Consider the following 27177-nt stretch of genomic DNA (forward strand, 5'->3'; position numbering starts at 1 on the left):
CAAAGTAAACATGTATGTCGATATACGCATATCTATCATATACTTATAACTTAGAGTTGCTAAGCTTTATATGTTCAATATAAAGACATCAACTGTGCAACTAAAAACAATTTTTTCCATTTTAATACATTCTATATGGACATGTCATTATGCTTATTATAATAAATTGTAATCATATCAATATCAAAATATACATTCAATATGATATTCAATCATTATCGGGTCGTACACGAGTTTACAAAAGCTTAATTCTATTCCAAGGTCGAACAAGCATTTACAAAATATTAACTGATCTAACTTATTGCCTTAACAATTATTACTCAAGCAATTCATTCAACACCAAAGCATTCTTGTCTATAACAACTAAAATCATCAACATTACCTAAATCATTTTGGTTAATTCATTTATAACATTACTCGAATCATAAACACGTAGCACTTATATCCATTTTAACCATTCATTTAACCAAGCTATACCATAGCAACCACATATGAGTTTAGTTACCAATTTGCTACCATACATCATTAGCATGTAACGTAATTTATACCTAAAAGACCCTACTCGGTACAAGCCATTAACTAAACAAAGGAAATTTTCACCAACATCAATCTATTCAACATGCATTAATCATGCACCAAAACACATCAAAAACTTATTAAATCACAAACTAAATTTCCATACTTTCAAGCCTTTCAAATTAAAATTCAGCCACACCATTTCTATGTTCAATTCCTACCATTTGCAATATTAATTGAACCATTCAAATACCATGCCATATATATATACACCTTCTAACAATTACTAAAACACTCCAAGCATTCTATATCAATCACCTTCAAGCATAATTACTAATTGACTTCATTGGTAATATATATCTTTAGTGAAAACACCTATATATATTTACAAGCTTATAACATAGTTTGAACAAAAAGACTCAATTTATGTACATGTTCTATTATATACTATCACAATGCATACCCAATTTGCCGTAGAGCCAAATCGCATTGATAGAATCCTCTTAACCTAACTCAGAATTTTAGAATGAATACTTAGATTAGTAGTGTACTGTCAATTATCCCAAAATATAAGCATGTACATTTAGTAAAGTGACCAACTTCTAACTTCATCACATAATTCAATTCATATCCCATCATTTTCATTTCAACATTAGTTCATTAATTTATCATGTAACATAACATAATTTAACTCAATTTCTATTAATATCTTACCTTACTACTATATAATGCAATAAATCATGAATATACATTAAGTATAATTAGTTTTGGGTTATAGAAATACAAAGCAAAAGCTCCCGTCACTCTTCTTCGACTTTCGCCTTTTCTTTCCCTTTCGACCATCCTGCGTCATTTTTAGATACAAATATTAATTTAGTAACAGTATAATATCAAATGTTATCCAAATCATATTCAATTACAAGGTCATACATATTTTGTAAATTATTCAATTTAATCCTCTATCTCAATAATCGGTCAAACTCATACCAATATGATTTCATCAGCCATAATCAAATATCAGTTCATTAAATATCCTAAACTGAAATTCATCATTTTCCGTTTATTAGTCAATTTATCAGTTCTTTAGGATTTAGTCCATATATCATTTTTGTACCGAATTGTAAACAATTCAAATTAATATCAAACATACACAAGTCCATAATTCAAGTGTAGAAAAATTTAAATATAATCATACCATATGAACTTACCTGGTTAAATCAACAAACAAGTTGAAACTTTAAAGACTATTCAACAATTTTGTCTTTTTCCCAATTATTTTTGATTTAATCCAATTTCTGATCTATATAATTATTCAAATCAATTTATCAATTCCAAACATATTATATCATCTTATTATGTGCATAAATCAGTTCAATGTAATTATCCAAATACCCCTAAAGTTTTATATTTTATTCAATTTAGTCCTTAAAGTATAATTTGCCATCAACTTTCAAATTTGACCTTCGATTTTGAAATTGATCTCAATTACATCCTTATATAGCACTCTGTTCTCAATAATTATAGAAATATTACACTAATTTCAAAATTCATGCACTTTAGTTCCAGTGTTCAAAAACTAGCAATTAAACTTTGCAAACTAGTCCTTTTCACTTCTAAGCTTAAAATCTATCAATTTAACACCTAAAACTTTTAATTCTCAACTATAACAAATTTAAAAATTTTTAAAGTTTAACAAATTGAGAAATGGGTTTGCTAGATTAAGATCCCAAGATCTCAAAAACATAAAAAAATATAAAAAAAAAATTACTAAATTGAACTCACCAATATGTTGCTTAAAACTCAAAATCCCTAGGTTAAATGTTTCTTCATTTTCTCTTATGGAGGTTCCGTGCATGGAAAGAAGAAGAGAATTTTTTTTCTTTCCACCATGTTTCATTATATTTCATATTTATTTTATTTTATTATTAATAAAAATTATAACATTTTTCTTTATAAATTAACAAAGCTATCGTCCACTATATTTATAATGTGGTATAATTACAACTTTAGTCATTATTACATTTCTAATTAATAAAAATTCATAGTGATTAAACTTTTATTATTTTTACAGTTTAGTCTCTATACCCTAATTAATCGTTAATTCATCAAAATTACCTATCCAAATTTCAATTCACCTATAATATAACTTTGTAAATATTTTACGATCTCAGTCTACGAAAACAGGATCCCGAAATTACATTTTGTCAATACCACTGACTTTATGATTATTACACTTGTACCTTAATTAACTATCACTTAAACAAAATTATTAGGCCAAACTTTAATATATCTATATACCATTTAATATTTACTAACACAATTTACTAAAATGGCATTTAGAAATTGGAGTTTCTGACACCACTAAATATTGGGTCATTATAGTTACAGCAGCATTTGAAATCGAAGATCAACTTAAGCAATGTTGGGGAAAAGTTTACTTATAGCTGATATAAATGGCATGTACCTAAGCTTGTATATATATAATACTGTGTTGTAAACCGAATTTGAATATTTTTGTTATGTTTTTTTTTAACTAGTATTTTATAACTAATATTTTGATGAAATAGTAAATTGTGGGAAATATAGTTTGATAGTATGATAAGGGAAATCAAAGTACTAGGGATCCAATGGTTATTATCCTTGGGCCCTATAGTTTGGAATTTTGCCTCTCTCACAATACAGTTTTTTCACTAGGGACATCCTTACACCTTGTAGGGCATTCTACTTGGGGCAGTTCTGATTATGATTTCTCCTCAGGCATCCAAGTACTTCTCTATGCTAGGTCAGCGTCCCTATCCTATGTTTGTCACTCTTAACAAGTAAACCTTCTTAAGAATGACTATTCATATATCTGGCGAGGATCTTCAACAACTTTTGCCAAATTTTGAAGAAGTTTTTCAAACTCCTGAAGGGTTGTCCCCTCATAGCTTGTAGGACTATCAAATTCCTCCTAAAGATGAGAGCATGGTAGTCAAAATCAAACCTTATTGTTACCCCACGGTCTAAAAATGTAAGATGGAAAGGTGGATTCAAAAAATGCTACAAGCAGGTATTATCAGGGATAGTTGCAATCTTTTTCCCTCTCCAATTGTTATGGTGAAGAAAAAAAGATGGTGGTTGGCGCCTCTATGTGGATTACAAGCAACTTATCAAGTACACAATCAAAGATAAGTCCCCAACCACTGCCATAAAAGAGTTGCTTGAGGAGTTGGGGCACGCTACTTACTTTTCCAAGCTAGATTTATGGTCTGGTTATTACCAAATTAGGATGTAGGAGAAGGATATCCACATGGCTGCATTTAAAACTAATGCTCCCTCTAGTTAGCATTGATGAATGTTGTCTTCAAACCTCTTCTAAGGAAGTCAATTTTGGGTTTTTTTTACGATATTTTAGTGTATTCAGAGAGCTGGTCATCTCATATATCACTTCTCAAAGAGGTTTTGCAACTCTTGAGGGAAAATAAATTATATTTTAAGAAGGCCGAGTGTAATTTTGGCACCATTAATATCGAGTACTTAGGCCATATAATCTCACGAGGGTCAATGGCCATGAATGCTACTAAAGTAGGGAGAGTGCTTACTTGGCGTAGAACAACATCTATCAAAGAAATCAGAGGCTTCTTAAGCTTATCTAGTTATTATATGAGATTCATTAGACATTATGACACATTGGCTAGGCTTTTAACTACCAATCGAAGAAGGATGTAGGATGGAATTGGTCTCATGAAGCCAATGGAGCCTTTCAGCAAGCCAAGCAAGTCATTTGTCAGGCACCAATGCTTGTCTTACCTGATTTCCACACTGAGTTTTTCATCTATATCGATGCTTATGGCCAGGGAATTAGAGCAATGTTACAGTAAAAAGGGAAGTTGATTGTCTTTTCCAGCAAGGCCTTAGAGATCAAACATCAAGCCCTTTCTATCTATGAAAATGAAATGTTAGTAGTCCTATTGGCAGTCAAGAAGTGGTATTCTTATTTGGTTAGGAGGAGATTTTACATTAGATCTAACCACCAAAGTTTGAGGTTCTTGTCAAACAGGCAAGCTATAACTCCTTACAAGCAAAAATGGATAGCCAAGATGCTTGGTTACAATTATGTAGCCATCTACAAAAAGGGTACTTAAAACATCGTGGTTGATGCTTTGTCTAGAAAGCCATAAGTGTCGAAGGGTTAACTATTTCAATACATTGGTAGCACTGTCTGGTTTAATATGTGGACCAGGGTGTTAGACTCTTTCCTGACTAATCATAAAATACAACTTTGTTTGGAAGTGCAGCATCAGCCTTAATTGCATCACATATATTCTTGGGATGGTAAGGTTCTCAGAAGGAAATTTAAGGTAGTGGTTAGTGGCACTCTTAGGAAGGACTTATTTCAGTATTTCCATTGAGGGGCAGAGGGAAGTCATTCAGGTATCCATGCTACTCCACACAAAATGGCGGTACTCCTTTACTGGAATGGCTTATCTAATGTCATCAAGAAATGGTGAGAGAGTGTGTCACTTGTCAAAGTTGTAAAAGTAATAATGCAACTCAATCAGGGCTCTTGTAACCTCTACCAGTACTTGACCAAGCCTGGGCAGCAATTAGCATGAATTTCATAAAAGGTTTGGCAAACTCAAAAAGAAAGGATAACATCTTAGTGGTGGTAGATCAACTGACCAAGTATGAACATTTTGTGGCCTTGTCTCATCCCTTCTTAGCTTTAATAATGGTGTAAGCATACCTTACTTATATATACAATCTATATGCTACATCTGAGTCGGTTGTGTCTGATGGGGACAAGGTATTCATTAGAAAATTTTGGCAAGAATCGTTCAAGAGGCTTGGCAAAAATCTCCACATGTCCATGGCCTTTCATCCTGAAACAGATGGCCAAACAGAGGTCTTTAAGCATTGCTTGGAAGGTTACTTAAGGTGCATGACTGATGAAAGGCCTAATGACTAGTTCTTGTGATTGCCTTTTGTAATGCCCCAAATTTTTATGATTTCGAATTTTGTGGAATTCTAGCGTAGGGAATATCTAAATATAAATTTTTGCATGAATTTGTATAATATTAGTCTGCTTGTGTGGTTCTTTGCTCTAGGGTGTGTTTGGAAGGTCCCAAGTTCAAGCTTTAACTTGGGCTGAATTTTGGTTTTGTTTGAGTAAAGCCTGACTTTAGGTCAGTGGGCTTATAAGGAATTGATGGTAAAAACCTAACAGAATTGGCTTGCTGGTCTAATGGTTAAAATGTGTGTTGGTGTGTTGGAGGTCTGGAGTTCGATTCCCTGCAGTAGTGATAAGATTATTTTTGCTGCAAGTTTCAGTTAAGTGTAGAGTTTTATTAAAAATTATGAGTTGAGGGTTTTAGGAAAAATTAGGGGTTTTCTTATTTCCTTCTTTTTGGAAAACTATTTTCTCTGCTGTTCTTCCTCTTCCAAGCCCTAGCTGCCGAAATTTTCTTCTTCTTTTTCCCTTCTTCGCCTTTTTTCTTCTCATTTGTTTTGTTCTTTTTCGATAAGCTTAGGCGTATTGCTAGCGGTTCTGTTGATTCAGTAAGTATTGCTTTATCAAGTTTAGTGATTCCTTGGAGATTGTTTAAAAGAGATTTTGGTTACTTTTTAGGGAATATTCTAGGGTCTGTGGATCATTATTTGAGCTCTTAACAGCGAGGAATCACTGTTATTTATTGAAGGTAAGTAGATCTCTCGTTTCAGGATTTGTCTATTCTTAAATAATCTGACTTAAGAGACTGATTTGGGTTCGCTATGATCGATTTTAGGCTTTGGAGTGCTCGTGGTGGGATTAGCAGTAAAAACAAACCAGGCGTATACTCTGATTAAGTAGAAAATGAGTTTCACCGAAAGTCAAAAAGTAGCCTGTCAATGCCACACAGGCGTGTGGTCTGCCCGTGTGGTAGCCTGCGTCACAAGACATAGACGTGTCACTGACGAGCCAGGTCATGCACGGGTCACACGGGCACAATGAACACTGACGTGTGAGGTTGGAGAGGCCGTGTGCGAGGCACGAGCTCGACCTTTTAGGCCGTGTGGCCTACACGGGCGTGTGGGTCACATGGGTGAACCCCACGGGCATGTGGAAATCTAGGCTAGGCCGTGTGAACCATACGAGCAAGGCCAATTTGGGTCGTGTGACCCACACAGATGTGTTGACCCACACGGGTAAGGCACGCAGGCGTGTGAACCCCTTTAATCTGAAATGTTTTGTAAGGTTGCACGGGTCGCCCGAGTCGACTATGACCTGTAGTAGGGTTAGTAAGCCTTATCTAGACTCTTAATTCTGTTATGTATGTGTTTGCATGATATACTTAACATGATTATCTGATTTGTTCTGTAAATAAATGTATGATCTGTTTGTATGCATTACAACATGTCATATTTGTATGATGCGTTGCATCAAGGTGGGTCTGACGAAGTGAATGGAGTATTTGAAGGGCTTCATAAGCCCGTTATCTGGCAGTTAAGCTGCATACTTATGATATGTGCTGCGATGCGGTACCTTATGGTATGTAGGGTTGGATGGGTCGATTATATCTCCATATATGGTGTGCAGGGATGGGTGGGTCGATTTTATCCCCACATGGTGTGATGGGTTGGACGGAAATGGTGTGCAGGGTTGGTGGGCATGATATTTTTAATATCTGATCTATTATGCATATGATATCTGTATGGATAAGGCCGAAATATCTGTATTCTGTTATCTGTTTATATGCATGCTGTTGTGGGGATGTGCACACTGAGTTTGAGAAAACTCACCCATTTTTTATTTTGTGTGTCAGGTAATCCTTAGCAGTAGATGGATCGGTGACGGAGGGCTTGATGGTGACCACTGGTAGACATTTACGGACTTTTGAATAACACTTCATTTTATTTGCTTTATTTAATTATATGTTTTGAGATTAATATGTGTTTGGTCACGAATTATTCTTGGATTTATTTTGGGATTTTAAATTGTTAAATTATTTGATTTATGACTTAATGATGTTTTAGCTTTCGTGTTAATGAAATGTTTTCACTTAATATCTGGATTAGAGATTTCTCGACTTAAGTAAAGATAAAAAATTGAACGATTTTTGACTTGCTATGGTTTTCTAAAAAGCACTCACATGTGACACCGCCAGATTCAGCCATAGCGTCTAAGCCGGGTTTGGGGGTGTTACATTTAGTTGTATCAGAGTCAAGTTCAAAACTTGGCTATGAATTTTGGGTTCCAAAGAAACACTTTCGAATGTTTTCAGATACTTTGATTAAGTATGTGGTACATCGAGCCTCCAGCACTGATCCTGTAAGTTCTCTAAAACTCTACTACGTATTATCTGAAAGCATGTTTATACTGAAATTTTGTCTGTATTTGTCTGAAACATTGTATATGTATTATGAGACTACTGTAGGTTGTACTTTACTGAAACACTCTAGGTAGTGTAAACTGAAACTGTAGTAAACTGTGACTTGCGATAATAGACTCCGAATACTTTGATAAACTTTACTGCATAAAATATCTGTTAACAAATTTTGAAACTGTAAATTGATTTGCATAAAATTTTTAAGACAGATTAATTCAAATTACAATGAGCACACGTAGTACTCATGGACGGGGTATTAGAGGCCGTAAAGGGATTCGAGTTGAGTCCTTTGCATCTGATACGATCTCTAATCTGGACACTAGCGAGACGCCGGTGTCACCTGTTCCTGAGACTGGTGTTGAGTCTTAGGACCATACAGCTGGGGACGACACATTGTCCCAGGTCATGCTGTGAATTCTAGAGAGGGTCGCTGTGGCTAATGCTAGATCTGGAGGCCGTGAGTCGGTTACGGAACGACTCCGGTCTAATGGGGCTGAGATATTCAGGGGCATTGTTGAAGTTTCTCCTAATTAGGCTGAGTATTGGATGGAGGCCATGGAGCGTATTATGGATGATCTGGATTTTACTGCCGAGTAGAAGCTCAATGGGGCTGTTTTGTTACTTCGCAATGAAGCATATCAGTGGTGGCTGACGGTTAGGGATGGCACTCAGCCTGACAGTCTGACATGGGATTTGTTTAAGACGGCTTTTCAGAGTAAGTATGTAAGGGTTAGTTATATCAACGCTAGGAGGCGTGAGTTCTTGAATCTTACTCAGGGAGACCGTTCGGTGGCCGAGTATGAGGCCAACTTTTTGAGGCTGAGCCGTTATGCACGGGGCATGGTGGCGACTTAGTATGAACATTGTGTCAGTTTTGACGACAGCCTTAGGGATAACTTGAGGGTCCTGATAGGTCCGTAGAGGGAGTGTGAGTTCACTGTGTTGGTCGAGAAGGCCAAGATTACAGAGGAGGTTAAGGGCGCTGAGCGCCAGAACCATGACAGAGGGAAGGCTAAGAGGGATGTAGAGTCTTTGAATGCTGGGGTAAGGCCTAGGAAAAAGGTCAGATCTAATAGGCCCATGAGAGTTGGGCCTACTGTTGCATCTGCTAGGGTGGCAATTTGCCAGCTTTGTAATAGACACCATCCGAGTGAGTGTTGGAGGCTTACTAGAGCTTGTCTTAGATGTGGGTTTTCTGAGCATCGTGTTAAAGACTATCCATTGAGGACTAATCACATACAAGCTCCGGCTACTGAGACTGCACAGCCGTTGATGGTAATTCAGCAGCCACCTAAGGGCCTAGGTCAGGCTAGGGGTGTAACGGTGTGGGCTGAAGACAGAGAGTATCGGGCCAAGGTGCTGAGCCAACAGAGGCAAGGCAACCTGCACTTGTCTATGCTGCATGCTGTCATAAAGATAGAGATGCTCCAGACGTCATCACGAGTACGTTCTTAATCTTTAATGTACCTTATGTTGCACTGATAGACATAGGCTCTACACATTCCTACGTTGCATGTTTTGTGTCAGAGACTTTGGGAATACCGTATGAGAGCACTTCTAGTGAGATTTCAGTGGTGAGTCCATTGGGGCAATCTATTAGGGTTAGTAAACTGTTTAGGGACGTTCTATTGGATATCCAAGGAATGATATTTCTGACTGATCTGATGGAACTTCCGTTTGGGGAGTTCGACTTAATTCTGGGTACTGATTGGTTGGTGAAGCATCGTGTAAGTCTGGATTGTACTGAAAGAGGGTTGTTTTGAGGACCAAGGAGAATAATGAAATAGTCGTGATTGGAGAACGACGGAATTACCTGAGTAATGTGATATCTGCGTTGGTAGCAGAGAAGCTGGTGAGGGAAGGATGTGAGGCATTTTTGGCCTACATCAGTATTTCTGATTTTGTGGACTCTTCAGTTAAGGACATCCGTACTGTGAGGGACTTTCTAGATGTTTTTCCAGAGGAACTACCAGGATTGCCTCCGAGTCATGAGGTAGATTTTGGGATTGAGTTGATTCCTGGTACAGCTCCGGTGTCTATCGCCCTTTACCAAATGGCACCAAAAAAGCTGGCAAAACTGAAGGCTCAAATTCAAAAGCTATTGGATCGTGGGTTTATTCGTCCCAGTGTGTCTCCATGAGGACACCTGTTCTATTCATAAAGAAAAAATGGTACAATGTGGATGTGTATTGACTACCGTCAATTGAACAAGTTGACGATTAAGAATAAGTACCCACTTCCGAGGATAGACGACTTATTCGATCAGTTCAGAGGGGCTTCTGTATTCTCCAAAGTGGATTTGCGGTCAGGTTATCATTAGCTGCAGGTAAAAGAGGCCGATGTGCATAAGACGGCATTTAGGACTCGTTATGGACATTACGAGTTTCTAGTCATGCCTTTTGGGTTGACTAATGCACCAGCGGTATTTATGGACTTGATGAACCGTGTGTTTCAGCCCTACTTGGATCAATTTGTGGTGGTGTTCATCGATGATATTTTGGTGTATTCTAAGTCTAAGGATGAGCACGACGAGCACTTAAGAGTGGTTCTACAGATCCTTCATGAGAAACAGTTGTATTCGAGGTTCAGCAAGTGTGAGTTCTGGCTTCGAGAAGTGACATTTTTGGGTTATGTAGTTTCTGCTGAGGGGATTCGAGTGGATCTTTGTAAGATTGAGGCTGTCTTGGATTGGAAATAACTGAAGAGTGTGTTGGAAATTCGTAATTTTCTAGGACTGGCAGGGTATTACCGACGTTTTGTAGAGGGGTTCTTGTTGATCGCAGCTCTATTGACTAAGTTGTTGAGTAAAGGAGTTCCTTTCGTTTAGACTAAAGCACAACAAGAGAGCTTCGGAAAGTTCAAGTCAGTTTTGACTCAGGTTCCGGTTCTGATACAGCCTAAGCCTGGTAGGGACTTTGTGGTTTACAGTGATGCGTCACATGTGGGTTTGGGTTACGTCTTGATGCAAGACGGTAAGGTAGTTGCTTATGCATCTCGATAGCTTAAGACTCACGAGGTTAATTATCCAATGCATGATTTGGAGTTGGCAGCAGTTGTCTTCGCATTGAAAATTTGAAGGCACTATCTATACGGTGAGAAGTGTACCATCTACACTGATTACAAGAGCCTTAAGTATCTCCTTACTCAGAAGGAGTTAAGTCTTAGGCAGCGTCAATAGGTTGAGCTACTCAAGTACTACGACTGTAGTATTGAGTATCATCCTAGAAAGGCCAATGTGGTGGCCGATGCATTAAGCTGTAGGGTTGTGACTGATTTGAGAGCAATGTTCGCTCGATTGAGTCTTTATGATGACGGAAGTCTTTTGGCAGAGCTATAAGTGAAGCCGACATGGATTAAATAGATTAGAGCTAAGTAGTTAGAGGAGAATACTCTCGAGATGCGATTTCGTCAGGTTGAGACTGGGACTACTATAGATTTTGGGCTAAATAGTGATGGGGTAATGTGTTTCCGAGGTAAGATCTGTGTACCTAATGATGAGGATTTGTTGCTTGCTGTTTGACGTACCAGCAGGTTAAAGCTGAGCATCAGTTACCATCAGGTTTTCTACAGCCAGTGAAAATATCGATGTGGAAATAGGAGCGAGTAATGATGGACTTCGTTAGTGGGTTGCCCCTAACACCCACTAAAAAGGACTCTGTTTGGGTCATTGTGGACCGATTGACCAAGACCGCACATTTTATTCCTATTAGGACGGACTTCTCTCTACAGAAGTTGGCCAAGCTTTACATTTCTGAGATAGTGAGGCTGCATGAGGTACCTGTCTCGATCATTTTTTATATGGATCCTCGTTTTAGGTCTCGATTTTGGGGAAAGCTCCATGAGGCTTTGGGTTCGGGACTTGACTTTAGTACTGCATTTCATCCTCAGAAAAATGGTCAGACGGAGAGGGTGATTCAGATACTAGAGGATATGTTAAGAGGGTGTGTTATAGATTTCGGAGGTAGTTTATGGTCACACTCCTTTATGCTGGACTGGGTTGGGTGAGCGGCGTGTTCTGGGTTTAGATTTGGTATCAGAAACTGAGGATAAAGTCCGTTTGATTCGAGAACGTCTGAAAGCGGCTTCTGATAGCAAAAGTCCTATGCTGATCTAAAGAGAAAGGACATCGAGTACTCTGTGGGGGACATAGTTTTCCTTAAGGTTTTACCATGGAAGAAGGTTCTGAGGTTCGGTCGCAAGGGTAAGCTGAGCCATCGGTTTATTGGGCCGTACCGGATTCTGAAACGAGTAGGGCCAGTCGCATATCAATTAGAGCTACCTCTAAAGTTGGATCGTATTCATGACTTTTTCCATGTCTCGATGTTGAGACGTTACCACTCTGATCCCACACACATTGTGCCTGTAGAGGAGATTGAGGTTAGGCCAGATCTGACGTTCGAGGAGGAGCCAATTCAGATTTTGGATCGCAACGTCAAGATTCTACGTAGGAAATCTATACCTTTGGTGAAGGTGCTGTGGAGGAATCATAACACTGAGGAAGCTACTTGGGAGTCGGAGGATTTGATGCGACAGTAATATCCTTACCTTTTCTGATCAGGTAAATTCGAGGACGAATTTTCTTTAAGGGGGTAGAATTGTAACTCTCCAAATTTTTGTGATTTCAACTTTTGTGGAATTGTAGTGTAGGGGGATATCTGAATATAAATTTTTGCATGAATTTGCATAATATTAGTCTGCTTGTGTGGTTCTGTGCTCTAGGGTGTGTTGGGGAGGTCCCAAGTTCAAGCTTTAACTTGGGCTCAATTTTGGTTTTGTTTGAGTAAAGCCTGACTTTAGGTTAGTGGGCTTATAAGGAATTGATAGTAAAAACCTGACAGAATGGGCCTGCTGGTCTAGTGGTTAAGATGTGTGTTGGTGTATTGGAGGTCTGGAGTTCGATTCTCTACAATAGCGATAGGATTATTTTTGCTGCAAGTTTCAGTTAAGTGTAGGGTCTTATTAAAAATTCTGAGTTGAGGGTTTTAGGAAAAATTAGGGGTTTTCTTATTACCTTCTTTTTGGCAAACTATTTTCTTTATTGTTCTTCCTCTTCCAAGCCCTAGCTGCCGAAATTTTCTTCTTTTCCCTTCTTTTCCATTTTTCTTCACCTTCATTTTTTTCTTTTTCGATAAGCTTAGGCTTATTGCTAGCGGTTCTGTTGATTCAGTAAGTATCGCTTTATCAAGTTAAGTGATTCCTTGGAGATTATTTAAGAGGAATTTTGGTTGTTGTTTAGGGAATATTCTAGGGGCTGTGGATCATTATTTGAGCTCTTAACTGCGAGGAATCACCGTTATTCGTTGAAGGTAAATAGATCTCTCATTTTGAGATTTACCTATTCTTAAATAATCTAACTTAAAAGACTAATTTGGGTTCGCTATGATTGATTTTAGCCTTTGGAGTGCTCGTGGTAGGATTAGCAGCGAAAACGAACCATGTGTGTACTCCGATTACGCAGAAAATGAGTTTAAGCGAAAGCCAAAAAGTGGCCTGTCGACGCCACACTGGCGTATGGTCTGCTCGTGTGGTAGCCTGCGTCGCGAGACACGGGCGTGTCACTGACGAGCCAGGTCGTGCGCGCGCCACACAAGCGTGTAAGGCTGGCAGGCTATGTGTGAGGCACGGGCTCGACCTTTTGGGTCGTGTTGCCTACATGGTCATGTAGGTCACACGGTTGAACCCCATGGGCGTGTGGGAATCTGGGTCAAGCCGTGTGAACCATACGGGCAAAGCTAATTTGGGCCGTGTGACCCATACGAGTTTGTGGGCCCACAGGGTAAGGCACACGGGCGTGTGAACCCCTTTAATCTGAAATGTTCTGTAAGGTTGCATGGGTCGCCCGATTCGACTGTGACCTGTAGTAGGATCGGTAAGCCTTATCTAGACTCTTAATTTTGTGATGTATGTGTTTGCATGATATGCTTAGCATGATTATCTGATCTGTTCTGGAAATAAATGTATGATATGTTTGTCTGCATTACAGTATGCCATATTTGTATGATGCATTGCATCGGGGTGGGTCTGACAAAGTGAAGGGAGTATTTAAAGGGCTTCATAAGCCCGTTATCTTGCAGTTAAGCTGCATACTTATGATATGTGCTACGATGCAGTACCTTATGGTGTGTAGGGTTGGATGGGTCAATTATATCCTTATATATGGTGTGCAGGGATGGGTGGGTCAATTTTATCCCCACATGGTGTGATGGGTTAGACGAAGATGGTGTGTAGGGTTGGTGGGCATGATATTTCTGATATCTGATCTATTATGCATATGATATTTGTATGGCTAAGGCCGAAATATCTGTATTCTGTTATCTGTTTGTATGCATGCTGTTGTGGGGATGTACACACTGAGTTTGCTAAAACTCACCTATTTGTTATTTTGTGTGTCAGGTAATCCTCAGCAGTAGGTGGATCAGTGATGGAGGGCTCAATGGTGACCACTGGTAGACATTTATGGATTTTTGAGTAACACTTCATTTTGTTTGCTTTATTTAATTGTGTGTTTTGGGATTAATATGGGTTTGGTCACAAATTATTCTTGGGTTTATTTTGGGATTTTAAATTATTAAATTATTTGATTTAGGACTTAATGATGTTTTAGCTTCCGTGTTAATGAAATGTTTTCACTTAATATCTGGATTAGATATTTCACGACTTAAGTAAATATAAAAAATTGAACGATTTTTTACTTGCTAAGGTTTTCTAAAAAGCACTCACATGTGACACCGCTAAATTCGGCCATAGCGTCTAGGCCGGGTTTGGAGGTGTTACACCTTTAGTTGAATGGTGGTACAACATCACCTACGACTCAGCCATTCAGTCCATACCATATGAAGCCTTGTATGGACAAGAGTCACCCCACCATCTGCCTTATTTAGTTAGTTCTTCTCCTGTAGGTATAGTGGATCGTAGTCTTCAATAAAGAGATGCAACAAGGCAACTTCTCAAGTTTCATTTAAGGATGGATTAAGATTGAATGAAACAAAAAATTGGTTGTAGAAGGACTGATAGTTTTAGGTCGGTGACTATGTGTATTTGAAGCTCCAGCCTTATCGACAACATACACTAAGGAGACAAATGAATCAAAAGCTCTTTCCCAAATTCTTTAATCCATATGTTGTGAAAGCTTGAATGAGAAAGGTAGCTTATCGTTTGAAGCTACCAATAGGGTCTTGAATTCACCCTACCTTCCATGTTTTTCAGCTCAAGAAACGTATTGGGAAGGCCCTAGCATAAGCCAATTTACCATTGGTAGGCACAAATGGAGCTCTTCTAAAAGAGTTAGTTCGGGTGGTGGATAGAAGGATGGTGAGGAAAGGAAATCATACTACAACCGAGGTTCTGATGGAATGGGCCAACACTTTTCCTAAAGATGCTACTTAGGAGAATTTACAGGATTTTCAACAACGATTTCCACTGTTTGATCCTTGAGGACAAAGATTTTTTTGGGGATGTGAGTAATTGATATGGGAGGGAATTCTTAACGGTCTAATTCATTTAAATTTATATTATGTTTGTTAGTTTTATTTTATTTCTTTGATCAATACGTTATGTTTTGATGTCTTAGATACTTTTGTGAAACGTTGTGCTATGGTCCAAGTTATGTAGTGATTAAAACAACACGTTTTTGAGCTTTGTAACAATTAAATGAAACGGTGATATGGGAAGCAAAACTGTCAAGTAACGACTGGCTTAATTGATTCCCAAACCATTGCTCCTTTCCCTCTTAAGCATGTTTTGAGAGGAAAGGTTCTTATGAATATTCAACATTGATTTTGCTTCTTCACTTTTCTTCTCATCCTTCAATCTCTTTTCTGTCTCTTTTTCTTGTCTTGTTACTATATTTCATTATTTTTCTTCCATAACAAAAAACTGAAATAGTTTAAGTTTAGTTTGTAAACAAAATGAGTTTTGCTCATCAACCATGTTGTTTAAGTCTTTTTACGTAAAAAAAAATGGTAAAGTTATGATTTTCTTTTGTAAGATTAAATAATTACAATAGAAAGTATTCATAAAAGGAGACAAGTTTGTGGTTTTAATGTTGTTTTATATGTTTAAAAGTTTTGGGTTTGATGATTTTAGTGACAAATGAGGCGATTTAGAAGACAAACCGAGGGAGAGAGAATGGAAGAGTCGGGGCTTTTTTAGGAATTTGACCCTATAAGCTTAAAAAATTATAAACATAATCCAACTTTAAGATTTGTGATGGGAATGATCTGATTTTTACAATAGTGTTGGGTATCGCCCTTTCCCAAGCAGCACTACCTTAAAAATCCCCAAAAAAAAATGATTTTTTAGTGTCGCATAATAAATTGGCTGCACCGGATTAAAATATGCTGGGATAAAACGTTAAGGGACCTGATGAAGTAATTACCTTTTTTAGACAGGCTGAAAAAAGAGTGTCTGCATGAGAGTATGGTAGTACCTAATAAACTTTTGGTCTATTTACATGTTAAGCATGTCCTAGTTTGAGATTAAATTTAAATAGCCCTTAAAAGATATAAAAATAACAAAAATAAACCCTTTCATTTTTTTTATTTTTTAAAAACAATAAACTTAAAAACTATATAAAATTATTATTTAAATTACCTAATATTTCTCTCAAAAATTTCTTCAAATTTATTTAAATTTAAACATTTTCAATCCATTTCCTAGCATATTTGAATTTAGATAAACTTGAAGAAATTTTTGAGAGACACATTAGGTAATTTAAATAATAATTTTATATTTATTTTATTTTATGTTTTAAAAGAATAAAAAATATAAAAATTTACTTTTATTATTCTTATATCTTTTTGTTATTCTTACACCTAACATGCAAATAAATCAAAAGTTTAATTAGATACCGCGACACTCTCATGCAACACTTTTTCTCAACCACTCTAAAAAAATTAATTACTTCATCAAATCCTTAAATATTTTAGTCCTATACACTTTAGTCCAGTGTCGACAATTTGTTAGACGGCGCCAAAAAATATATTTTTTTGAAAGAAATTTTTAAGATGATAGCGCTTGAAAAAATAACGAAACCCAATCCTACTGTAAAAATCAAATCATCCCCATCATTAATTTTAAAATTGTGTCATTTTCATAATTTTTTAAACTTATAAAGTGAGATTTCTAAAACAACAAAGAGTCGGCCAACTTGAAAGAACATTTACAGAAGAATCAAGCTTAGTGCTCATTGTCAACGTGCTTAGGATCGATGTTAGTGCCGACATTGAAGTGACAGTGATGTGAGGATAAATTTGAGTTGATGAAACCAAAGCAAGGAGGAGTTGGATATTGAGGAAACCGTTGACAGTGTCCATAGTAGAAAACAAAACAATAATTAATTCAATAATTAAATTGAGAATAAAAATTTAAAATTATCATGGGTACTGACCTTCTTAAAAAAATTAAAAAATTCCAATTCAAATTTACATTTTAATTTTAAATCGAAAATGAAACCAAACTCACTTATTCTTTAATACATATCACAAATTGGATTCGAGCTCTAAAATGGAACTCAAGGGAGAATATTAAGCCATGAATTTCGAATTTTCTTTTAGCTTAGTTGCAACTTGCAAGTCTAAAAATCCCATGCATCTTATCTTTAAAGAAACAATAGAAAAAAACAAATTTAACTCGCGAAATGCACCACAAATCCATCATTGCTCTCAATAATGTCGAACTTGGTCTATCAAATTTATAAAGAGTACATCAAATCCAGCAACACTCTAGAGACACAAATTGACTGAAATAGTCTAAAAGGAGTTTAGGAATGAACCAGTTGCCGGCATTCAATCCATCCTTCCCTTCAAGATCCTTTCCTTTACTTCCGTAGGCGTCCTGCAAATCGTATACATATATCAAATACATCACAACCGTGTTAACTGGACTCAAGTATGAGGGTCTCATAAGAGCATGTTCAACTCTTTCTCTATGTATTTCATGGATATCTAGAGGATCACATCGCTATGGTCATGTTTGAATATGCATTGGACATCAGTGTTCTCTCTACTGCAAATATTTAAGGTGTGCTTGAAAGAGTGAAAAAGTGAAGAAAATCAACTTTGAGTGTGCTCAGTAGGAAAAGTCAAAAGGAAAAAATAGGAAACATGATCATTTTCTTTCCTCTTGAATATAAACAAATCATTCAAATTTGTAATGATAAGATGAGAGAAAATAAGAGAGATGTAAGTTTAGTGTACAAAATTACGCATTTTTAAAATCTTTTTTTTTTCTCTTATTTTTCAACTCTACTGAGCATTGAATGGAACGGAATTAGTTGTCTTCTAATTTTGCCATCTTTCCTTTCAAGCAAACTAATGGAAAGAAAAATATTTTTTCTATCTTTCTACTTTTTAACTCCACATTTCCATATTTTCAATTTTATTTCCTGCTTATCATGTAAAACCTAAGGGTTTCTAGCTATCCACCAATCATCATTCAAGAAATGAACATATACTGCATTTTCCCTATAAACAGCCAGATTCTTTTCGGCAAACATTATATAACAAATATAACCTAGGAATAACTGCTAGGAGTACACACACACATACGAAAAACATTTGTAAATGCTTACACAACATAGACATGTCCTCCCCAACCACTCAGACAGTCGCGATCTACTGATGAAAGGAGAGCTTGGGAAACCGTCTCAAACAATTCCTCAGGTTCCTGGAGAAGAAAGCATTGAGTCAGTGAAGAATGAATTTGTATTTCTGGCATGAATATTTAATAGCAAGCAACCATAATTCTTTTTTAGCTTACGAGTCAATACACTGTAACCTTATCTACTTCAAAAGTGAGCACCATGTTTTGGTTTTTAGGTAAAAATGTGAATGTGAATGTGTTCCAATTTGAGCATAGGGAAATAAATAAAATAACAAACCATGCCCTCCTTGAACATTGATTCACAGGCACCATAGAGAGACTCCGAGGCAGTGCCAGCTACAACAAAATCTTTCGCAAGCTCCCTGCATTTACAAGAAAGAAAACATAACATTTGTGATAATCTCAGCATTTGCTTCAAAAGGCTTTTACTAACCAAAACAATGAATATAAAGAGATCATTATAACCATAAGAGTTAAAATAGAATTGTCAGGCAATAATCCAATTCATTGACCCAAAAAATGGATAAACACAACATGAGGGTTAGTCATGGCAAAGATTGTAAGGCTACACTAACGGGCATTTATAAGTCAAATCTTTCAGAAGAGAGATAGAAACAAGGAAAATGACACATGAAAAACTGTGATATATAGAACTGGATTAAAATTTTTTAGAAGTACTTCCTTCTTTGCAAGAAAGAAGATAGTTATTAAAACTATAAATATCAACATATTAATAAAAAGGTATCTTCTATAAAAGAAAATTATTATACATAATTGGTGGCTAGGGGATGGCTCTTGTTTATCACGTGCACAAGGAGACACAAAAGAATGCATAGGGGGCATAGTTCTTAATTTTGCTAATCATGTGATTACATATGGATACCTCAAGCCCCTAGTTTGCCAAATGTCAAGGATCATGCTTAAATGAGTTGTTTAAGACGGAATTGGAATGATATTGGGATTCTTATATCAATCAGTTCCCGAATTACTGATTTTAAAGAAATGCAGGTTACTTAACCCCCAAAAAAAGGGCTCAAATTTCAGGTTTGGAATAATAGTGAGTTCTTTTAGTAACAAGTGTTCAAATTTCTGGTTCTCTCCTAGATGACACAGGTCTCTAGGCAATATGTCAACAGAGAAAAAGTCTACTTTCTTTAGATTTTGATTGACATATGAAAGAAAAATTCCTTTCCATGGAGGAGATTCGATTGGTAAGCTTATATTACCAAATAGAAAGTAACATGCATTAGGTTTACAAGAACAACACTCTTGGTTAGGTAAATACTGTGAGTAAAGGTAATACGGATGTACTTAACAACTAAGATAACTTCATGCTTTTTTGTTTCAAAAATTACAAGAGAATGAAGTCAACTTACTTGGCTCCGATGGAATCCATGGTGCAAATGAAGGGCTTGTCTTCATCTCCTAATCCAGCAATTACAGGTTGGCAGAAGTATGGACCAAACCTATGGGAAAAAATGCCACAAAACTTATCACAGACATATAAAATGGTGCACCCGTTCAAGTGTAATCCTCACACCAAATCTATTGTTTCCTAGAAATTCCTTCTAGCTAGACATATCATAAAGGAGGCTGGAGTTTATTAATAAAAGAAGAGTCCCTCTGTTAGGTTTGAAGGCTAAACATGAAATTAAGGTTGGGCCAAGAATATCTTTGATGCTCAGTTTCTTGTCATAAGGTAAGTGGACTATTCCCCTTCAAGGACATAAGCAAGGCCTTTTTCCTCTCCTGAACTGGTAACCAGTATTATTCAAGAGTACACTATAGCAAACCCGGAGCTTAGCTCAGTTGGTTAACGCAACCATCTACAAGAGGTGACATCCAAGTTCGGAGCTCAAATCCAGGCATTTGTCACCCATCCTCTACCCCAAGCGACCTTAATTCTATTATTGATTAATCAATTTCTCTCCTAGGACTTTTCTTTTGAAATTAATTAGAATACCAAACTAATCAATAGTTAGTACTTGGCTGCATAAAACAAAACTAAATCTTGCTATTTCTTCCAATAATCTCAAGAACTAAGTTGACAGCCTGAAATGTAAAAAATAAAAATAAAAATCTAACTTAGCCCAATATTAGAGGGGTGATAGGAAGGGAGATGTTAAACAGACCTTTTCTCGTAAAGAATCGCAGAAACAAGGTTAGCAAAAGTCTCAGGTTTCATGTCTCTTTCTTCTCTTAGCTGATACAGTTTGTGCCGAAAGACAAGCCTTTGATACCTTCAATTATTATCATATAAAAGAAATAGAAAACCCAAATATTAGGATAAATCATTGTTTTTTATAGGGAACCAAAAAAAAAGCATAAAGGGAAAAATAAAGGGTATACAAGGTTTGAGCATCGGTGGCGAGGCCGGAGAGACCGAGGAAGAGGCGATCGTGGACTTTATAAATCCTCTGGAAATCGGTGGCGATAGTTTGGAGTTGAACTCCAAGTCTCCGATCGCTGGCAATGGCGAAGCAGTTCTTGCCTACCATGGCTATTAGGGCACTCCCGTTGTATTCGAAGATCTACCATCATCATCCACCACCAAAACAATACATTATTTAAATTAAATTAGGGTTTCAACAAAGGGGAAGAAAAAAAAAGATTCAGAAAAAAAAGAAATGACATACCGACATCGGAGAAATAAGGAGTCTTGCTATAAAATTTCAGTAAATTTAGGGGAGAAACTGATTTGATTTTAGCAAAAGCGGAGCTTAAAAGACTGAAGAGAGATGGCTTGGAGATCACTCCAGCTTCCAAAGTTCCAACCTTTGCATTTATTTTTAGGGTAAACTACCTAATTGGTCACCCAACTTTTAGTATGTTTTCATTTTAGTCGCTCAAAATGAAATTATTACAATTTCATCACACAACTTTTAAGACAGTTTCATTTTTCACGCAACCATTAAATCTCTAAGGGTAATTAATTTGTAAATATCAGATCATATTCATGCTTTCGTTTTTTCAAAAAAATCTTTTTAAATATTGATTAAGGTAAAACAATATTAAGGATTAATGTAAAAAAAGAGTAAAAACTAAAATAATACTTTAAAAGTTATCAAATTGTACTTGTTTATCTCTTTATAGAAAGTTAATTATTTTTTAATTTCAATATTGAAAATTTAAATTTCAAAACATCAAAATCAATTAAATAAGTTATTGAAAAAAATTATCCATTAATAGTGTCAACTGTTTTCCTTTTATAATATTAAAATTAATTAAATTAATTAATTTAGTCTCCTTTAAATCTTAAAATTTTATTGTATATTTTCAAATTAAAATAAACTCAAATAAATCATCTTTAATAATTGTTTATGAGACCCAATTTTTTTTATTGTATGATCTCGATTTTTTTACAATTAATTAAATTGATTAATTTTATATTCCATGCCAAATAAATTCAGAATTTTTCATCACTTCTTTACCCAAACAAGCAATTAACTTAATTAATTGCTATAATTTTTCTTTAATTTTAGCTTTGTAAGGAAGATTTGAGATTATATAACCAAAATAAATTTAAATTTTGCAGAAAATTAATAATATGAGTTATCGAGTTGATTTCATTAAAAATAATATGGAAACATAAAATAAAATTCTAAAATTTAGAAGGAGATTAATTTAATTAACTTCAATATTACAATAAAAAGTGATTAATATTATCAAGGACAATTTTTTAACAATTTATTTATTTGATTTGTATGTTTTAAATTTAAAGTTTCAATATTAAAAACAAAAGAAATTTAGAATTTTCAGTTGTACTAAACAAGTACAATTTGACAAATTTTTTAATGCTTTGTTTTAGTTTCTATCATTTTTTCACTTTAATTCTTAATTTTTTATCCCAATCAATACTTTAAAAAAATATTTTATTAGGTGACTAAAATAAAAGCGACCTAGAAGTTAAGATATCAAAATGAAAGTGTGAACATGATGCAGCATGTACAGATAATCACCATTAGAAATTTTAGGCTTGGATAACAAAAATAAAAATACCTTAAAAATTTAGCAATGAAATTACAAGTATTTCATTTTAGTACCTAAAATTGAAAACCCCTAAAAATTAGGCAACCAATTAAGTAATTTACCTTTATTTTTAAAAGTGGAAAAAAAAATAGGGATAAAATGTTGGGCTTTTAATTCACTTCCTTCTTCTCTATCTCTTAGGCCTTACCCAATACATATGTTGGGCTGCCCTTTACTCTTTCTTTCTTTATATTTGATTTTTTTTTAAATATTTACTTAAACGAGTTAGTAACTAATTTTCTACGACCTATAAGCTTTTTAAAGGAGTAGCTACTGGATCTTTTAGTTTTTAATAATACGCTTTACAATGTTAAAGCTTAGACTATATAAATACAAAAAGAAAACCTCCATTGTCTGCCCATTAGTCGAGCCAAGTATACCACTAATTCCTAGTTTGATTAGTCCAATCAATTCAAAGCAAATAAATTATTAAAAATTAGTTTTTTTATCTTATTCGATGCACATGTTATTTTTATATATTAGTTATACTATGTTAAATTTATTTTTTATTTTATTTTAAAATTTACATTTTACAAATAATATAAAATAATATAACCTAAATATTATATGCAATATTATAAAATAACCAATGAAATCTTCATAACGTTCTTGTTTATTTCAAGCTATTTAAGAAATTTTTCATTAAAGGTTTGTTTGTTTGGAAGTAAAACATTTTCCGGAAAAGCTTTTCAGCCTTTTCCGTTGTTTGTTTGGCTGAAAATATTTTCCCAAGGGAAAATCAATTACAAAACACAGGAAAAGAACCCTTAATTTTGTGGAAAATGTCTTACCGTTTCTAATTCGATAAGATATTTTCAGGAAAATTAGAAGCCAACACTGATTTTCTGCTTCCCCTTCCCCTTCCCCTTCCCCTATCCTTGACACCTGATCTTCTGCTAGAAGTCGCTCGAGCTACTCTAAATCCTCAGGCCGTTTACCTTATGGTGGCAACTCATTTAATTCCTACGATGGTCATAATCGTAACATGGGAGCTTATAGAACTGAGGGATGGGATACTGAGAGACGGGGATTTGATTTGCAATCTGGCAATCAGTTTGAATACCATGCCTTCCCTCAAACGTTAGATAAGTTGGAGTTGGAATTTAAGAGAGAGGCAACGGAACTTGGAAGAATTCGTGATAAGGAAGAAGATGAAGAGAATTATAAGCATCGAGAGGTAAGATGTTTATCTTGTTTGACAATCGTGTGTGCTTTTGGTGCTAAATGGTTTCTTTGACAAGCCTATATCCTTCTGAGATAAGGTAAATTTTTTTATAACTTAGTTATCAATGTTGGATTGTAACTTTTTGTATTGTTAATTAACTACAATGAACACCATGAAGTTCAAAAATCTAAAGCCGGAAACAGATGTTTTTGTTCTTACTTTGTTTCTTTACTCAAATGTCTTTTGGAGTGTTTCTGCATTTTCTTAATTTATCATGCAGGCAATCCAAGGGTAACTCTTGAAGTCATAAGGGATGTTTGCTTGTTGGCCAGAATGATGGCTGCCAATTTGTACTATTCCCAGCTTGAGGTATTAAGCTCGTCCATCGAACATGCTTTATAGAACTTTTCTGAAAGGACCCATTTTAGGCAAATTCTTGTCGATGTCTTTGCAGTTGTCCATGTGGCGTTACAGTGATGAGCTTCGTGTTCGTGCTGATGAACTTCATAGATCTTTAAGGAGAGATGCTAAACACTACATAGGTATACACGCTGATTTCTGTTTTGTGTGCATTTTATTCTGAATCTAGATTATGCACTTTCTACATGATTAAATAGCTTTGCAGAATGGACTAAAGTTCTTGTTATCAGAATATACTTTGAATTAAAGTATAAAGACTTCTTCTCCCTCGCCAATTCTCCACGAAGGGATAAGATTTTTCTTTAGTGTATGTTTTTTAGCATGCTCAAAGATTGAATTTAGATTAAGTGACTTAGAAATGGCAGTATCTACAAATATTTTGTTTAATGATCTGTTATGTTGGTTAAGTTCTAATTGATGTAACTCTTGATGCAGAGTTTTGGAAACAAATCCCTCCCAGTGAACCCTACCGTGTTATTCTTGGTGATGTTAGGGACAAGCTGTATCAAACAAGTGAAAGGTCACGACAATTGTTATCTCATGGTATGTCTGAGATTCCGGGGGAAGCAAATTTCACCAACATTGAGCAGGTATCTTTTTGTTTGTCCTATATCATGGTTTTATTATTAGTTGGAATATCCCTACTTTTTACAAGTGAAATAGAGATTTACATATGTCACTCTACACTTTTCAAGTGTCTGTTGCGGGTATGCATCCAACAAGGGTATGTTCATTTTTTTCCATGTACTTGAAGAATCCTTGGAGGGCCATAGCCATGCCTTGATATGCATCGAGCTTAGGTGTTGAACATAGGTTCTTTGACAAAAATAAAGAGTCGAAACAATACAGAGAATAGTAAATTTCCTCTTGACTATATTGTTGTAATTAGAAACTGGAAAATCCCCACCCAAAAATAATAATTATTGAATTAGGTTCTGAAGGACCATTCTACATCACTCTCAAGTAATTATTTTTGTTATCATCATAAATAGCATTTTATTACGTGTATATTTTTTCTATAGTAACCTCTTCTTAACTGACCCTAGCACTAATTAAGTTTTAAAATTTATGCAGTTCCTGGAACCTCTTGAACTTTGTTATAGATCACTTTGCTCTTGTGGTGACCGGCCAATTGCTGATGGAAGCCTTCTTGATTTCTTGAGGCAAGTGTCAACCTTTGGGCTCTCACTTGTCAAACTTGGCATTAGGCAAGAGTCTGACCGTCATACAGATGTCTTAGATGCCATTACCAAACACTTGGAAATTGGTTCCTACCAAGAGTGGTCTGAAGAACAAAAGCAGGAATGGCTATTATTTGAACCAAGTGGCAAGCGTGTACTGTTTGGTTCAGATATTCCTAAAACAGAAGAAATTGCTGATGTTTTAGACACATTCAATGTCCTAGCAGAGCTCCCAGCAATTTAACTTCGGAGCGTACATCATTTCAACGGCAACCGCACCTTCTGATGTTCTTGCTATTGAGCTCCTGCAACGTGAGTGCCATATGAAGTAACCATTAAGAGTTGTTCTACTATTTGAGAAGCTTGCAGATTTGGAGGCTGCACTTGCTGCTTTGGCTCGGTCCTTCTCAGTAGATTGGTACAGAAATCGAATCAATGGAAAGCAAGAAGTTATGATTGGGTATTCAGATTCAGGTAAAGATGCTGGGCGTCTCTCTGCTGCCTAGCAATTATACAAAGCTCAGGAGGAGCTTATAAAGGTTGCTAAGCAATTTGGAATGAAGCTAACAATGTTTCATGGTTGTGGTGGGACTGTTGGAAGAGGAGGTGGTCCAACTCATCTTGCTTTATTATCTCAACCACCTAAAACTATTCACGGATCACTTCGTGTTACAGTTCAAGCTGAAGTTATTAAGCAATCGTTTGGGGAGGAGCACTTGTGCTTTAGAACACTCTAGCGTTTTACAGCTGCCACACTTGAGCATGGTATGCATCCGCCAGTTTCACCAAAGCCTAAATGGCGTGCACTGATGGATGAAATGGCCATTGTTGCTACTGAGGAGTACCGTTATTGCTGGTGGTGATGCATTTACCACTTTAAAAGACTGATGTAGCATAAACTTTGTTATTGCTGAAGGATTTGGATACACACGGTTGGTGATGAAACGCATTCATTTTTCAGGATTCTAGTGCTGAAAGCATTTAATATTAATTGTGGTTTGGAAGCTAATTTATAATTATTTAATCCTTATTTAATTTTTTTATAACACAATTAGAAATAATTTATTTGATTTTGGTTATTTTTAATTTATTATATATTTAATTTAATTTATTTATTTATAAATAAATCATTGCAATATATGTAAAAACAATTTAAAATATAAATTTATTAATATATGTAAAAACAACTTTTCCGGAAAATATTTTCAAGAAATCTGCCAAACAACAGAAAATATTTTACGCTTTCGTTTGTTTGCCAGTAAAATGTTTTCTGAAAAATGATTTATGGAAATGATTTACTTTTCTGATGTTTGGATGAATGTATGCAAAATATTTTCATTGTCTAGCGATTTCAAAATATTTCATAAAATTATTTTAAATAAAACAAACATACATTTGAGAATTTATTATATTTTCATTGTTTAATTGAGTTTATTAAATATATATTAATAAATTTATATTTTACATTTGTTTTTACATATCTTGCAATAAATAAATCAAATTAAATATATAATAATACTCAATTATTAAGTTAGAATATTAACCATCATAAATTAAAAACAACCAAAGCAAATAAATTATATTTAATTGTTATAAAAATAAAAACAAAGATTGAATAATTATTAATTAGCTTCCAAACCACAATTAATACTAGAAATTAATAATATTATCCAAGTGCATAATTAGTAGTACACCACATGATAACAATAACATTGTCAAAGTGCATAACTAATATTACACCACATTAAAGTATAAATATCTTTAATCTTGAGAAAATTTTTGAAACTAAATTTTTCTATGCTTCTTACTTTTAACTAAAAAAGCTTTAGCCTCGAATTCATAACCTACAAAATAATCAAACATACTACAAAAGAAGTCGTCATCAAATCCTTCTACCTCCATCGATATCACTTCTTCG

At 35.4% G+C, this 27177-nt stretch overlaps 1 protein-coding gene and 1 pseudogene across 1 annotated transcript; one reads left to right on the forward strand and one right to left on the reverse strand.

Moving 5' to 3' along the window:
• Nucleotides 1-17486: 17486 nt before the first annotated feature.
• On the reverse strand, nt 17487-21264 carry LOC108454070 (proteasome subunit beta type-3-A-like). The gene is made up of 7 exons (XM_017752382.2): nt 21101-21264; nt 20814-20995; nt 20597-20704; nt 19841-19930; nt 18742-18826; nt 18433-18527; nt 17487-17696 (listed from the first exon to the last, which is right to left on the reverse strand). Exons 1-7 carry the CDS (start codon nt 21104-21106, stop codon nt 17648-17650), a joined length of 615 nt encoding a protein of 204 aa, XP_017607871.1. The 5' UTR covers nt 21107-21264; the 3' UTR covers nt 17487-17647.
• Nucleotides 21265-23478: 2214 nt separating this feature from the next.
• Nucleotides 23479-26345, forward strand: LOC108465971 (phosphoenolpyruvate carboxylase-like; annotated as a pseudogene).
• Nucleotides 26346-27177: the final 832 nt, after the last annotated feature.

Source organism: Gossypium arboreum, chromosome 3 (assembly GCF_025698485.1).
Source record: "Gossypium arboreum isolate Shixiya-1 chromosome 3, ASM2569848v2, whole genome shotgun sequence".
Classification (NCBI taxonomy): Eukaryota; Viridiplantae; Streptophyta; class Magnoliopsida; order Malvales; family Malvaceae; genus Gossypium; species Gossypium arboreum.

Excerpts from the sequence above, each read along its gene's own strand:
- LOC108454070 (XM_017752382.2), bottom strand. Across the intron at positions 18,528-18,741 it reads CAATGTTCAAGGAGGGCATG|GAACCTGAGGAATTGTTTGA; the intron begins GTTTGTTATTTT and ends TTTCTTCTCCAG. Across the intron at positions 17,697-18,432 it reads GGAGGACATGTCTATGTTGT|GACGCCTACGGAAGTAAAGG; the intron begins GTAAGCATTTAC and ends TACGATTTGCAG.